General features: G+C 37.1%; 1 protein-coding gene across 2 annotated transcripts in view; it reads right to left on the bottom strand.

The window, feature by feature from the left end:
- Positions 1–4,417: 4,417 nt before the first annotated feature.
- Positions 4,418–16,732, bottom strand: part of ikbkb (inhibitor of nuclear factor kappa B kinase subunit beta) — a 34,022-nt gene continuing 21,707 nt past the window's right edge. The window contains exons 10-22 of one of the 2 annotated variants that reach the window (XM_030143645.1): positions 16,070–16,199; positions 15,795–15,989; positions 15,580–15,694; positions 13,543–13,666; positions 13,312–13,463; positions 10,117–10,178; positions 9,906–10,006; positions 9,786–9,835; positions 9,589–9,688; positions 7,077–7,224; positions 6,719–6,816; positions 5,994–6,087; positions 4,418–4,653 (exon numbers count right to left, since the gene is read on the bottom strand). In XM_030143645.1, the coding sequence (XP_029999505.1) occupies positions 4,594–4,653; positions 5,994–6,087; positions 6,719–6,816; positions 7,077–7,224; positions 9,589–9,688; positions 9,786–9,835; positions 9,906–10,006; positions 10,117–10,178; positions 13,312–13,463; positions 13,543–13,666; positions 15,580–15,694; positions 15,795–15,989; positions 16,070–16,199 (1,429 nt within the window). In that variant the 3' untranslated portion in view covers positions 4,418–4,593. The remainder of the gene's footprint in view (positions 4,654–5,993; positions 6,088–6,718; positions 6,817–7,076; positions 7,225–9,588; positions 9,689–9,785; positions 9,836–9,905; positions 10,007–10,116; positions 10,179–13,311; positions 13,464–13,542; positions 13,667–15,579; positions 15,695–15,794; positions 15,990–16,069; positions 16,200–16,732) is intronic. The other variant, XM_030143646.1, reaches the window with a different exon arrangement.

Genomic DNA, 16,732 nt, shown 5'->3' with positions numbered 1-16,732 from the left:
CTTTAATTTAAAACCATGACAGAAGTGCATTCAGGGGACTTTTTTCATGTTGTCAACCATTTTAGATACACATTAAGTCATTGCACATACATACACAACAGGTTATCACATGTATCTGGAAATATGTAACTCATTCCTCCCATTACTTGTGCGATCTACACAGCAGAGACCAGTTCCCGAACTTTAGGATTAAAAAAGGAACATCTCTGCAGTTGGCAATGAAAAAAAAATTATGATTCAGTAGCAAATGTCATTCAGCACACACCAAATTCAAGTGAATGGGTGAGGTCCGGTCTTTTACCACCACTTAGACTACTTCAGAGACCTTATCTTGTAATTACGATTCCAGGATCTTGTAGTTGTGACAAACTTTAAACTTTTAATCATCATGACATTTTTACATCACATTTACAAGTAATGGGACAAAATACATCTCGGAAATATTATTCTCAGGAAATTGTAATTACAAGATATGGTGTCCAAGCCTTAGAAAAAAAAAAATTAAGCTCTGACCTTGCATTCATACTTACTGCAGTTACAGGGCTGAAGGTGGTGTCCAAGTGTAAAATGGTGAGTGGAATAATACAATCATCCACAGTTTAACCCAGTATGTGTCATCAGAGCTTCCAACAGTGATCAATGTTCTCACCTTTCTAAGATTCAATTTGTGATTAAAAAAAAATACAAAAGCAAATATTCATATTACTATTTCACTCCTACTAGAGGCATCTAAATTTAAAAAAAAAAAAATCTCAAAAAAGATTTTAAAATGTATCTGACATGACTGAGTATTTATCATTGAGTTAAAAAAAAAAAAAAAAAAAAAAAAAAATATATATATATATATATATATATATATATATACACACACACACAGGGTATCCCATAAGTCTCCATACATAGGAGACATAATACATTCCATACATATATGATTCTAACATGTATTTTTTTTATATTTCTTCTTTATAGTTCTTCAGCAGACACGCATTGAAATGTGTTCCTGACAAAATGGCAGTCATATAGAGCATATTATATAAATAAAAATGGTTTATGTCAAGAAACGTTTATTTTTCCTATGTATGGAGACTTATGGGACACCCTGTATATATAAAATATGTGTTTATGTGAAGTTTGTGTTGAAGTCTGGTATTGGGAGCCTTTTGTCATCTCCATTCCTTGTCCAACAGTGCTCTCCATTTTCCATCCACTGATTTCAGGATGAAGGTTTCATGGTTAACGTTAACACCATCAAATGATTTTGTTACAGAAATATTAACTCTTACTGTGTCACACTGTTGGCATTTAGTATTAGCTCACCTCTAACCCCAATAGGCTCCACCCTTTTGTCCTAATATCATCATTTCTGGCTCCAAAAAGCCAAGATAGCAATGACTGAAAAACAAAGTTCTGGCTTCAGGAAAGGTTAGTGTGACAGTGGTATCAACTCTCCCAGTTGCGTGGAAAAACAACTAATCACAGCAGAGAGGAGCATCTGTTCATATGATCCATTCTAACACCTTCAGAAAACCTCCATCTGGTCATCTGTTGAACCAGCCTAACCACCATGGGTGTCAAACATTCGGCCCGTGGAAGGAATTTGTGAAATGCACAAATTACACTGAAGACATTAACAACCATTTTCTTTCAGGTTCCACATTTAGACCAATTTGATCTCAAGTGGGTTGGACCAGTGACATACTAAAATTACATTATGACAATGTTTGCATTTAGAAACTATCCTTTCACAAAACAGTGAATAACCTGAAATGTCTTAAGAGATGTAAGTGCAATTTTAACAATATTCTGCCTGTTACTACGTGTTTTGTTCATTGGTAGATCCACTGGGATCTGTAAGTTGTAATGCACAGTTGTAAAGGAGAAGCTGAGGTGTAATATTAAAATTGTACTTATCTTTCTTTAAAAACATAATTTTTTTCATGGTTGTTCATGTTATTCACATTTTTTTAAAGGATAGTTTGTAGATGGATGCTTCTATGAAACTGGGTACACTTAGGTATCTGGCACTTTGCCAGCTTTTTTAGATCCAATAATAAAAGAAATTTACACATATTTGCTCCCAGGATGTACTTAATGATGACCTCAGATGAATGCAAAAAAAATTACACTTTTGCTCTGAGCCATCCCAGAATAAATACATTTTAAATAAAATATTGGGTCCAAAAATAGGACCAGAATTGGGACATGAAAAATCACCTTGGTGTCAGTGGATTTGATCTGGAAAACATGGTTTGAAAAGGTCTTATAAACCCCTATAAATAAAGACACTATGTTAAATTTGTTGGTCCTAGTGGTTTTTCTAATCCAGACATGGAGGTTTTTCATGAATTGGCAGTCTCATTCGAGGTTTTGTATGTAACCCATCGTGTCCACTTGCAGAACCTGTTCAGTTAAACGCATATAAATTGTGAATGATTTTGCACAGCGGCCATTTTTGTCAAACACTCTGTCTTGCATAATAATTAGTTCAATTCCCAAAATGTACCTGTGAAAGAATAAAGAGATATTTTAAAAAAAATACTAGCATGTAATTTTCATGTCCTTTTTGATCATGTTACATACAGATTTTTGTATTAAATATATTGTAAAATAATATAAAAATGTGTTTTATCTGAAAAATAGTTTCTCTTTCATCTCAGTAAGTATTTATTTTTTAAATAGACCCAAAGTGCTTCCAAACTTGCTTCATAATATTAGTCTACATCTAGTTTGAATTTTTAGCCCCCATGCCCTGTTGTTAGGACCTGTTTCATAGAAGCACCCAGATGTAAACATTTTCATTATGCAATTTTACTTCTTTCACTCCCCTGTCCAAGCACAACACCAACTCTAACACAAACTTCATGTAAGCACAGCACAAATCTTACAGAGTGAACCTTTCAAAAGATGATTAATAAGTATCAGTAAGAAGAATGCTGTCCAGATGACGTACTGTTGTAATCTTTCCCAGTAAAACAGTTATAAAAGAAGGAAATTTTTCCCTGTTAGAACTATGTAAGTGTTAACTGATGACTGAAGATCCAGTGAATATATTTCTCAAAAGAAAAAAGTACATATTCACATTTGTGTTCAAGGCAGACATGTCATCATAACACACAACTTTCCTTTTTTTTTTTTTTTTTTTTAAACTCATCTTCACATACAGTTCTAACTTTTCTACTCAGTGGTGACAGGCAGCAAACAGGATAAAAACAAATAACCCAAAACATGTGCTTTCAAAAGTAAACACATAATTCTGCATGAAACATCTGGCATTCACAAGCTCTCCCATCTCTACACATTATCATTCAGTATGTCAGTTTGTGGGTGACTTAAAGCTATGTCACCCATCTGATAAAAACTTTAATACGACAGGAATGGTTCACCTGGGCGATCTGAGGTGCTCTTCAAATTCTAGATGGGTCCGATGGATATAAATCAGTCCTCATGAGCAATTGCCTCTGATGTGATGAATTCAGAAGTTTCACTGGTTTCTGTGCATGTGGCTTATTTACGCCATAACCACTGACTGCTGGGCCTCACAATGTCACAATAAACAGCTATAACCAGTGCTTGAGTTGAGGGGGGATGAGGGGGGATACCACCCCCCCTGAAAATAATAATGGTCAAAATCATCCCTCTTCTAAAACTGTCATCCCCCTTTTCCATCCCGTAATTTATGAGTGAATATGGTTTTACTGCTATTTCAACTTTTAGGGCGTTTTGCACATATTGATTAAAAGACTGTGGGCGAAAGGGCACGCACACATGCAATGACACAAGATGATTTCATTCATTCATTCATTATCTGAACATGCTGTATTCTCACTAGGGTCACAGGGGTCACTGTTACTAATGGGCGAAGGCGGGGTACACCCTGGACATGTCGCCAGTTCATCACAGGGCTGAACACATAGAGACAAACAATCACTCTCACATTCACACCAATGGGCAATTTAGATTAACCAATTAACCTATTAGTGCATGTGTTTGGATGGTGGGAGGAAGCCGGGGTACCTGGAGAGAACCCACGCAGACACGGGGAGAACATGCAAACTCCACACAGAAAGGTCCCACCCCCATCGACTGGTGTCAGAATCGAACCCAGGACCTTCTTGCTGTGAGGCACGAGTGCTAACCACTGCACCACCGTGTTGTCCAGACAGTTTCTTATTTTATTATTATTATTCTTTGATTGATATCAGTAAGCGTCATACCAGCACACAGGTGCAATTTCAGCATCATGGCCAAGCAACCAGGAGGACAAAGCTCTGAGGGACTTCTGGTTTTCAAAAAAGTCAAAGAATAACGTTACAGGCCTCCTTATATACAGCTGCGTGTAACTGAAGATTTTTCTCTGAGGGGGGGTCTAATTCTGCTCAGCAAAATAGATAACGTTAGTTGAGTCTCCCACCCTCTGCCCCGTCACCAGCACAAATTACCTGTCCCCATATGATCAAATCCACCATCCCCCTTCATTTTTTTTTTTTTTTTACAACTTGAGTATTGTCTTGTGTACAGTTACACACATCATTGGTAGTTTGACATCCCATCCACACAGAGGCAGCAGAGCACAAGGCATAGTGGTCTGAGCTTTTAGGAGAGGTCACTGGAGAAGTTCTGGCCTCCATGAAGCCACGACCACTCCGTCAGCATCTGGGATGAAGACAAGAGCCAGTTAGTGTCTTTTATATGAAAGTCAAACAGGGAACGTATAAAGATCCCCTCTGGTCGTGTTAGAAGACATAGTAAAGTGTATAATTGAACGGATAATTATTAAAAGGAGCATTTCCTCTTTGTTCTTCATTGAAAAATCAACAAGCACATTTTAAAGACCAAAAAAAAAGAGTCTGTCCTGTTTTTCCTCTTGCTGCTTTATGTATGTAGTTTAGCTGTGTCTTTGTGAATATTTGACTAATATGTTAACTTGTTCTAGTGTTTTGATTTTAAAGGCCACAGTTGTAAACTAGAAGCACTCGGAGAGCACAGACCTCCGCCAAGGCTGATCAGTGGCCCCCCCCGTGGGCCCCCCCACCCCCGATCACCACCAAAATTTAATCATTTCTTCCTTATCCCATTTCCAACAAACCCTGAAAATTTCATCCAAATCTGTCCAGAACTTTTTGAGTTATGTTGCACACTAACGATCAGTACGATGAGCTCCCAACACAAAACACAACACACACTTTACGTGAGCACATGACCACATTGTGAACGCTGCATACTGAAATCATGCTTAGATATTTTTCAAATTACTTACTCACCATAACAATGTTTACAACAATTATTCTGTCCTACACACCCTTTTCCTATTGTATTTGTTTTATCCATTGTTTAATTGACTGAAGTACAGTGTCCTTGAGTTTCTTGAGAAGCACTTACAAATAAAATGTATTATCGTTATTATTATTATTATTATTATTGTTGTGACTTGCAAGGAGGTATATAGTCCAATGAAACATGACAGTGTTGTAATCTCTGGAATCTGGAAGTAACTAAAGGATACACAGCTACTTTAGGACGAGTAAACATCATTGTCTTGTGACATTAACACTGATGGCTGAATGACAGAGTTGGATTAATAAGTATCAGAGGTTTTCACTCTGACTATATTTCATATTCAGTCACCAACATGTTTATGTTAGTGGAAGAAAGATATTCTCATTATTACTAGATTATTATATTACACTACTATGTGGTCAGGGGTGTAAACACAACACAAAATTATCTGCCCGCCTTTGCATGTAAAATACTAATGAAACATCTGTAGTGTTTATTAAAAGTCCACACAGCATTGCAAAATCTAATATCGTGATACTGATATGCATTGATGTTTTCTTTTTGAGTTTCAGTTGTTTTTGAGTAGAGTCAGATTTTAAATCCTAACAAAATTAAGCAAATCCACAAAAGACAAATGTGAGGAATCAGAAAATCCAGGTAAGAGCTTTTCAGGATTAAGGTTTTGGATTTGTCTAATGGTGTGAGCCTGTGCGTACCTCCATACTGCTCTCTGATTCTTGGATGGTGTCCTGCAGTAAGCTCTGCAGCCGACTTTCAAATGTCCTGCTCTCCTCCACAAGAGATTCGTCACTGCAGGAACACCCAAAGTGAGTCATAAATGTAGATGTTAGTCATGGTCTTGATCAGTTTATCTCTGCATATATGGGTAATGCACTTGTACACATCAAAGGGTGTGATGATATCTATTACATCTTTATGATGAAAAATGGATAAAAGCAAAGCCATTGAGGGTTTCAAAGCATATTAAAGAGATGAATTAGTATGAGATCATTAGTATTGAAAAAACACATTTGACATTAAAGCTTGTCTAAAAGCCTTATAAGGAAACCACAAACATCACATCTTCCCTCAATAGTCTCGAGCGCTACAGATCTGGTAAGTGTATGTATGTGAGAGTCAATTCATGTTTAGTGAATGAAGGTCGCCTTCAGAAAGTCTTTAAAAAGTATAATTAAGATTCCATGTTTTGGTATGCGGCTGCAATCATCAGCTTCAACTACACTGACATAGTTCAACTTCAGCTACATAGCATGCTAACTGTTGTAGAGATCTCTGAAATACACTGACATGTACTGACAGCTTTGGACAATTTCTTCACTCAGATGATAGTTTTGGGTAAAAAAAAAAAATATTACAAATCCACACTTTGACTGGAGACTTTGATTTAATTATATGTATGTGTGTGAGACAGTGTACTCACAACTGTTGAAGGCTGTGTCTTGGGGTCAGTAGTGGAGGCACAGAAGAAGGGGTTCGTAATCCATCAGGACTCCCACTTACTGGGCTGCGAACTTTACTCTAGACAGGTCAAGAGAATTTACACAACAAATCTTGTTTATGAAATTGTTTATTTTTAATGCCTAGAATATATACACACACACACACACACACACACACACACACACACACACACACACAGTATTTTCCTGTAGAAGATACACTAATGTAACTTTATTTAAAAGAAAACAAAGTCATAATATATAATCAAATGCAATTCACTGGCATGCCTGCAACACAGTAAAGCTCTGGGTGTGTTTAGTGTGTGTGCAGCTCCTCACACAGGCCACTTTGAGCAGGTTCCACAGTTCCCTCTGCCGTTTTTCCTGCAGATTCATCAGGACTCGCTCGCTCTCCGCCATCTTCTCAATCACGCCCTCCACCTTTGGTATCAGTTCCATCACACGCTGACGACACCCTGCAGTTTTACTACAAAACGGACATACACAATGGTCACCAAAATGAAGGGAACATGGACACTTACAAAGTCAGATACATACTTTTCTGGAAAACTAACAAGTCAAGCCAAAGCCAAAGTCAGGTTTATTGTCAGTTTTTACCATATGTGCGAAAAAATATAAGTCAGAGTTGTATCAACGCAAAAACATTTGCTGTTTCATTTTGTGAACAGAACCTTTCTACCCTCCTAAAATCTTCCTACCATTATTTATACAGCTATTTAATTAACTTATTAAGGACTTGGTGCGTAAATGTATTTATAAGTGCAGACTTAATGTCCTACTAAAAAGGAAGAGCATTCATTAATAAAGAACTGTGACTTTTTACACTGTGGAACACAGCATCATGTGTTCCTTTATAAATGTGCTGTTTATTTGGATTTCAAATCTGTTATTTCACACTTAATCGTCACATCACTGTCATAAATACTGATGTAACAACACACACACACACATATATAAATATATATATATGTATATATATATATGTGTATATATATATATATATATATATATATATATATATATATATATATATATATATATATATATATATATATATATATATTTATACACTGTAGGTGTCTTGGCATATTTGGAGTGACTGCATCTCGTCTGTGATGCTCTGTGATGTGGTAGCCTCAGTTTAGTTTTGATTTCAAGTAGTTAACCCTAAAAGGTGGAGCAGAAAATCACCCTGAAGTGCCAGGTATCCCTGTGGTTGAAACACAAATGTTAACTGCATTTGTCTCCTTATTACATCTGCAAATCCAGTTCTGTAAATATTTTTAAAACCAGTCTTGTTTACACAGATGTTTACTTGCTTGGAGTCATTTTTTTGGTATTTCTAGTGCATTTCTGTAGATTAGAGCACACCTCCCAGAAGGACAGTGTTTTATTCCAGGGTTATTACAATTAACCAAAAGTAAGGTGTATGCCATGTGCACAATAATTGTGACAAACATTTTTCTCCTCTGAGCCTCTTATTCACACACACACAGCTGTTTTAATAAACACCTCCCAAAATGCAGTTTTTTATTTTGTTAATAGAATTTGTGTACAAGAATATCATGTCTTTCATATCTTAAGTCACATCTTGTATCTGAATTTTTCCAGTTTCTATAAATAATGTCTTTCCTCATAATAATACTAGAGAAAAGACATAATTTATATGTAAAATATAAAACTAAAACAGTGGAACCTCGCAGTAGGAAAATGAGAAATTTGCTTTATGAGTCGCGACTCTTGAGGATTTTTGTCTGTAAATATGAGTGTAAATCTGCAGAACGGCAGGTGTTCCTCCAACAAGTGGAGCCTCCACAGGTTCACTTCACCTTCAGGAGCATCAGTATTCAGATGGAGGAGGAGATTAGGAAACTCTCCAACCAGGACAGTGTACAGGAGGAGGATATCTCTACCAGGAAATTAAAACAAGTGTTGGCAGAGATTTCAGATTTAGTTGAAAAAAATCATCCTGAAAAATTAAGTTCAGATGGTGCAGCTGCTTTATTTAATGACGATGGTCTGGCGTATTTTAAAAAGTAGAACAAAGCAGATTTCTCTGGATAGGTTTTTAATGAAACCACCTGCAAGTGCAAACAGTGATGAAAGAGAGGCCAGAAAGAACAAATTAAGTGAAGAGAGAAAGAAAACGCCAGAAATTCTTCTTCCTGACGTTTTAATGGAAGGAGATTCTCCTTCAGAGGACCCTCCTCCTCCTCCTCCTCCTGTTCCTCACACACAGATCATGTCATCTTAAAGGTAAATAAGTTAATAAAAACAGTTTATTTGTTTTTTTCATTTTTTCTTCTGTTACAAAAACCCTTGAAAAAGGATTTTAGGTGGTTTTTGGGGCTAAAAGTAATCCCAAAACGAGCACAGTCATAATGCAAATTAAACTCATACTGTGAGGTTCCACTGTATTAAAGTTAACTTAAAACTAAACTGATAATCAATTCCTCAAAATAAAAAAAATCTTGAAACTCAAACTAAAGTGAAATCAAACAGTGTACTGAGAGAACAAATTAAAAAAAACAGTAATTTCCAAACTCTAGGAACTCTTGTACTGTGTCAGCGTAGTGTGTGAAATAAACACACTGACCATGAAAAACAGCTCCACATGACACTCCATAGGGAACATTTTCTTTTTTACAGCTACATACATTCCTGTCTCCACCCATGTTTTCCCAAACACAATAGTAAAATTCCAAGGTTATTTACAATGGTGTGATTTTATAATGTGTGTTTGGTCTACAGAGGACTGTTAAGATGTGCCCCCATATTATATTTTTGTTCAAGACTAGTAAGAATACAATGTGTTTGAGTGATTGAGTACCTGAGGTGTGTGTAGAAGTCTCTCAGTTTCCTCTCATAGAACTGCACCGCCTGAACCACCAGGCGCACCACCTCCCGACTGTCCCCTGAGCACCGTTGTTCTGAACACACCAAGCAGAGGAAAAGGGAATCATTCAGTTTGTTTTCAAGTGAACATTTTACAGAAGTAGAATTAAAATGAGCCTGCAAGGTCCAGACCTCTGGGTTTCTCTCTGAGTTTGCGGAACATCTCCATGGCCTTTCCTTCACTGAGGAACAAAGACGGGATGAGAACAGGGTCCAAGTTCACTTTTGCTGTTGAGTTTGGTTCAGACTTACAGCGTATCCAAGGCCTCTCCACTCCGCCACGGCTGTCTCTGTGCATCCACGATGTCTGACTGCAGCCCCATCATCTCCTCCTCCAGTTCACTCACCTTGGCCTGAACACACACACATTTGGTTGTAGACTTTTAAAGCAGTATTTTCATGACTATGGTTACACACACACACACACACACACACACATTGAGTAAAATATATGACAGTCTACCTGACCACAGCTGATAGCAGTCTGTTCCATCTCTCTCCAAACACACATTAGTTTCTCTGATGCTGGAAAATTTAAGAACATCATTAGAAAGACGGAACACAAACATAATTTTTCATAACAGAGCATTCAGTGTTAGTTCCAACAAAGGTATAAGCAGTAACACAGCCAAACTAAGCTAGAACTGACACACTTTTGCAGTATTTATATTTAATCATTCTTTATCCACTTCCTTTGAAAAGCTAAGGAGTAAAGCTCATCAGTATCTGTGCATGCAGCATGTACACCTGGCTTTTATTATGAATTTGATTGATTTTATGCTAACAGACAACCTCAACTTGTGGTAAACAGGATATTTTATGTCATAAAAATGTTCCCAATGGAACAACGCCAGGACACTGAAGCATTAAACTGAGAGTTAAAATAAACAACTGAATGTAAACCACACTGTGGTAAAAAGGCTTTTATCTTTTATGTTATAATAAAACTGCTTTTAGTCTGTAAAAATGCCAAAGAGCTGAAAAATACAACTTAATAATTTGTAACCTAATATATGTAACATTCCCTCTGTTTTGTGATAATAATGATAGCTTGGATAGGAAACAGTTGACAGCCAATTAATTAACCAATATCATCCCAGCATGACTCACATAACAGAGTATGAAATTAACTTTTTTTAAACATAACTACATCAACATAATAGACACCTAAAATAACAAATTAGCTGTGAATCAGTGAACATCAAAGTCAAACTACTTAATCAGTAAATGTGGATATGAAAAAACTAATGACAGAGAATCTTGGTGGGAGCGACTTTTTCTTTTTTTTTTTTTTTATAAATCATAATTACATTTGAGAAGCCTTCTGTTTAATCCTGATGTTTATCAGCTATTAATGGTGCTAACTTCTTCTGACAGGACAATGTGTAAAACTATTGGCTGTGATTTATTGGCCAGAAAAGTTAACTAATCTATGTCTTGTATCAGTATCGATAATGTTAGAGGCCCAACGCCTGGTAGGTTCAAAATAAGTTTAACAAAGCACTTCACACAACAAGCAAAAACACTTAAAAAATAACAGAATCACACAAGAACACGTCACTGAACATATCAAAAGGTAAAAATGACAAAACAGAATAAATACTAGAATCAACTAAAAAGAGAGAAGAGAAAGCCAAGGTACAGAGAGAGCACACACTCATTTATCTACATTTCTTTTCATTATCATCTATATTATAAAAGCCAAGTGGCCTCTGTGTGTATGCATGTGTGTCCGGGGACTCACACAAAATCTGGAAACAGCTGACTGCTGCAATTTGTCATACTTATGTATTTTTGGTCAAGGAAGACAGTAGCAAAAACAGCAAGTTGATAGGACCAGTATTTTGGGAGATATTAGTAATTTTGGAATACAATAGCCTACCATCACATTGCTATCAGAACACTTTGGCAGTGACTGCTGGACAAATGCGGTACAGCATGCACAAATACACAACAGCATAAAAACGACTACATCTAGAACCCATGGATCCCCACGGGTCAATGCACTACATACTGTACAAATTACCGTTCTTTGCATGCTACTTTTATTATACTTGCACGAGCAACTGCAACACACAATAACTTTGGAACTTCCCCTGTGGGGCTAATAAAGGCATATCTTATCTTATTTTATCTTCCCATGGGATTAATAAAGTATTCTGACTCTGATTCTGAAATCTGAAGGAAGTAGAGCCAGTAGTGAAATATCTGTCCAAAAAGGTGAAGAAGCACTATGTAAGACTGACAAAGCTAGAGGTAGAGGTCCAAGTCCAAAGTCACACTTCATGTAACTTAACCCTTTACGTAACATTAGCACATTGAAACACTGCTGCACTGCCTTTATAAGGCTCTTCTACTGCAAACAGCTGGCATCACTAACGCTGCAATTGGACAATCATTAGGTTGACAGACGGCAAGAAAATGACTGCTCTCTATCAGAAACTGAGAGTAAACCCACGCAAAGCAGGTCTATCAGGTTCATGGTTGAGTTCTGGACAAAATTCGAGCAATTCATTTATTAACCTAGCTCTCAAGATTTCATTTGATAAATGAAAAGAAGATCATCTGTTTTTTCACCCCTGATTTGACGCTGTCATTTTCTCTAACCACTCATAAACTGGAAGGCATTGTCCTCATTGTTTTGAGGTTAAAAAAAAAAAGGAATAACTGTAATAGTATATGTTCTGTCTGTTTTTGTCCTTTTATGCAATGTCATCATATTTATTAAAGCTGCAGAGCAAGTGCTCTGTAACAAACAAGAATCGTACCTCTGTACTGTAATTACAATAACTCCAGAGCTCTATTCTGTGTCTATTCTGACGCTGGAGCTTGGAAAAGTAAAGAAGAGCGAAGGCCATGTTGGTATTGAGCGAAGGGTGGGTGGGTTGTGTTTGTGCTGAAGTGGGTGTGGATGCGGGGCCCAGTTTGGGTAATTTCGTCCCCCTGTCTATAATTCCTAACATCTGGTCTGATTTCACAGACAAAAATCCACCCTCTAGCACTTCTAAGACCCTTTAAACAACATATTATAGTGTGTGTTGTTTAATCTCTACAGTTATGGAGTTCAACTTTCTCTTGGACTCAGATTCTGATTCTTCAGTCCAGTGCTTCTAGCTAAAAAACAAACAAACAAACAAACAAACAAAAAAAAAGCCTCCTTTGGTCATCTGTTATCTACCAACATGACACCAATACTTTGATCATTATCTGATTTCTGGAGTTATCAGATAATTCAAGTGACCATGCAAATAGTATAATCTGATCTGTTTTAACAGATAACAGCAGTAATCTGATTATGAGCAATCAGATTAGCATACCTGGATTTCTCTTCAATACTCCGATGTCTTCTTGCATAATACAGGTTAATCGATTTATTTCATTCTTTTACATCTGCGCATGCGTAAAAACAATTAAAATTGTAGAAAACAGAAGTTATGTAGTCAAACGTGAGCGGAAGACAGTAACGGGAAGTTTGATTCTACCATCACTATGTACGTACGTAATCCAAAAGAAATCTGAACATGAACTGGAGCATCTAAACCAGGGTTTATGATTATCGCATTTCTGAAGTGCATGTAAACGCATCAGATTTTATTTTTACAATTATCTGATGACTCCCCTTTATGGGATACTTATGGTCATGTAAACAGACTCCTACCAATCCCAGTGGCTGTCTGCTCCTGGTATTTGTCCATGTCTATGTGAAGACTGGTGGTGAAGAAGTCCAGTTTGGCCACAAGTCTCTGGTGCATGCACACCATATCAATCTTCTGTCTGGACAGAGAGGAGTTGTGTCTCAGGAGACTCATGCTTAAAGAGAGAGAAAACAACATTTTATTGAACAGTTAACAGTATGAGTGCTAACATAATGTCTGTGTGTGTTGCGTACATGGCAGCTTTCTGTCCCTGCTGCAGCCTTTGCCAGTCCTCCTTCAGAGAGCGGATGGTGTGCCACGCCTGGCCACAAGTCCTCCTGAGAGGACTGTAAGGCAGCGTGTGCTCGGGGTCATTTTCTATGAGACACAGGCACACAGGCAAATGAGGGCAGAACAGAAGAAGGCTGGATGGTTTTTGGGGTCACAGAAAGAGCATTACACTTTTAAATTATGCTGAACATAAGGGATGTGGTTCATTTTGGTGATTACCTCTCCCATGTCTAACTGCATAATAGAGAGATACACACCAGGACTTGTTATCGTAGCTAAACATGAACACTGGAACAGTAGATGACACCAGAAATGGACGCTGGACAATGTTTTGACATTTTAGTTTTTGTATTGATAAAAAAAATAGGACCATGGGTCCTGCAGACCAACAGCGTAAAGACATTAATTGACATTCGTTTGGCCTTTCAAGGTCACTCAAGGTCAAAGGTCATGGCACCAAATGAAAGCCCATATGTGACTTCTTATCTATTGATATTAATATTATATATTATATAATATATATTATATTATATATCAATATTAATATTGATATATTAACTATATCAATATTAATATAGTTTAAAAATTAAAAAAATATTGATATAGTAACTATATCAATTTCTTCACCTGTTTTCAAGTTATAGCACTTTGAAATGTGTCCAATTATAAACCAATGGGGATTTTTTAAATAAAAAAAATTCATTAAAAAAATTCAAAAATCAATATTTCCCAATTCTTTGAACAAACTTGGTAGACCTTACTCAAAAGATGTTCCATAAAAAAATATCAAGTCATTCTGACTAACAGTTTCAGTGAAGAGGATTATTGAAAAATTGTTTACGGACGGACAACGGACGGACGACGGAGGGACGGATGGACAACAACTGATACCAATAGTCCACTGGACCTTTGGCCCGTTGGACTAAAAGTACTCATAACCAAAGCTTAACCAAAAGCTATGCTACTTTTCTCTTTATATTACAAATATGTATATTTTAAAAATGCTTGAATATGGGTCATTTGAAAATATTGTCTCTATTAACCCTAAAAGTTTACATAGATGAAGATATGGATGAACATACTTTTATATTTTTGTCAGTTCTACACTTACTGTTAAGCCAGTATTGAGTATTATCCATAAATATAACTTTGTAGAGTGTATCTTTCTGGTGAATTCTCAAAGTCAACATGTTTTTAATTTGTGAGCATATCATATTTGATACACAACAGAGCACCTGCTAGAGTACTGTTCCAAGTGTCATGCCCGAAGGCCAAAGCTGTGGATGGAGGAGGCCACCCTAAACACAGAGACTCTATGGTGCACTGCAGAACCTTCACCGGACGGCAACTTTCATCACAGAGACTGGAGTGTACACTTAGAGTGATCAAGAAGAAGAAGATATTTGATCCAAAAAAATTTGAGTGAATGCTTTGTTCACTTACAGGTCACTGACTTGTTTATGACACTAGGAGGTGTACCAGAACGCTAAGACATAGTAACTCACTCAATACAGTTTCACATCATCTCCACACTTCATTAGCTCTGTATCATTGCAGAGAATAGGTCCTGTATCCTAAACTATTCTAGTTCTCAGGTGTTGCTGAGTGAAGGATGTTACTACTGCATTTGCAAAATAGTGTCGGTAGAGTTTTTTTGTTGGAACATATGTGTATAAGCAAGGATGTCGTGGTATTAAAATGACTATATCCATACAATAGAAAATGGCACATAAAAAGACATGTATATTTAAACAAAACTTGTCATTTTCAGAGAGTAGTCAGAGGCTCTTGTTCTTCATATAGTGAGGAGGACTTTCAAAGCAACAATGCACAGACACAGGAAGCAAAGAGAATGAGAACCCTGACAGTGCATGGTGGAAATATTCCCCTTTATTTCCGCTAAATACCTCCACTGGTCCAGACGACTCACAGAATGGCAAAAATATAGAGCAGACATTGGATTTTCAAATATTGTCAGGTGATAAAATGAATGTACTCACGGACAAAGCGTATGTTTTCAGGAAGGGTGCGAGGTGTAAACTGGGGCTCATAGTTACAGGATGATCGATCAAAGAGGAAGACCAGAGGATGATCTGTCCGAGGCCCATCTATTTCCTACAGACACATATGTCATCATGTTAAGTGCTTTGCAGTATTAACACACTGTAATGTTAGGTATTGAATGAAGGTATAGAGTATCATTGTTAGACATTACTGCATAGTCTATGGCACACTGTATGGCGAGGCCTTGGGGTTCCAAAGCCAGCCCCGCCTCCAGCAGCAGCTCCTGATTGGCTGCGGGGATGTTGGTGTCTTTTTCGATCCTTAACTGTAAGTCTGCCACGGTCTCCTGGTCTGACACTGAGTATATCAGAGTCTTAGCGGACATCATGTTGAGGACATGAACCAGCTAATGAACAGAACAGAATAATGAGGCAAAGGGTAAAATAAATAAAATAATTAGTTCATTTAATGACTAATTCATGTCACCTTGAGTTGCAGTATGAGCTCCAGTTGGGCGAAACAGTTACTGGGAGTGGCGTTTTTGTCCTTGCCTCTCTCTTGAGGCGACCACTTCAGCATCAGCTTCAGCCACGACTCCAACTTCTCTGACAGCAGACTGTCAAATACCAGTCAACAGGTGAAATTATTTTTAGTTTTCCACACATTTGTTAAGCCTATACTGTGTGCGTGAACTTTTTGTCATGGATGATTTTCTTTACATTTTTCTGTTAGTCTCAGACTTGGCATAAACCATGAGTCGGACACTGTTTACATCCACATTACTACTCTGATCATTATCTGATTTCTGCAGTTGTCAGATTAATCAAGTGATCAGTGTAAAAGTCATAATCTCATCTGTTTTATCAGATAAATGCAATAATTTGAATATGAGAAATCAGATTAGCATACCTGGATTTCTTCTCAATACCCCTGCTTGTATACAAGTTAATCTGATTTATTTAGTTCTTTCACATCTGCGCATGTGTAAAAACAATTAAAATCGTAAAAAAACAGAAGTTACCTAGTCAAATGTGAGCAGAAGACAATAACAGGAGGTTTGAGTCTGCCATAACTATGCATGTACATTAGGGCTGCACAATTTTGGAAAAAACTGACATGCGATACATATTGCAATATGGAAAAATACTC

This window comes from Sphaeramia orbicularis, chromosome 9 (genome assembly GCF_902148855.1).
Source record: "Sphaeramia orbicularis chromosome 9, fSphaOr1.1, whole genome shotgun sequence".
Lineage (NCBI taxonomy): Eukaryota > Metazoa > Chordata > Actinopteri > Kurtiformes > Apogonidae > Sphaeramia > Sphaeramia orbicularis.
This window is presented reverse-complemented; position numbering and strand designations above follow the sequence as displayed.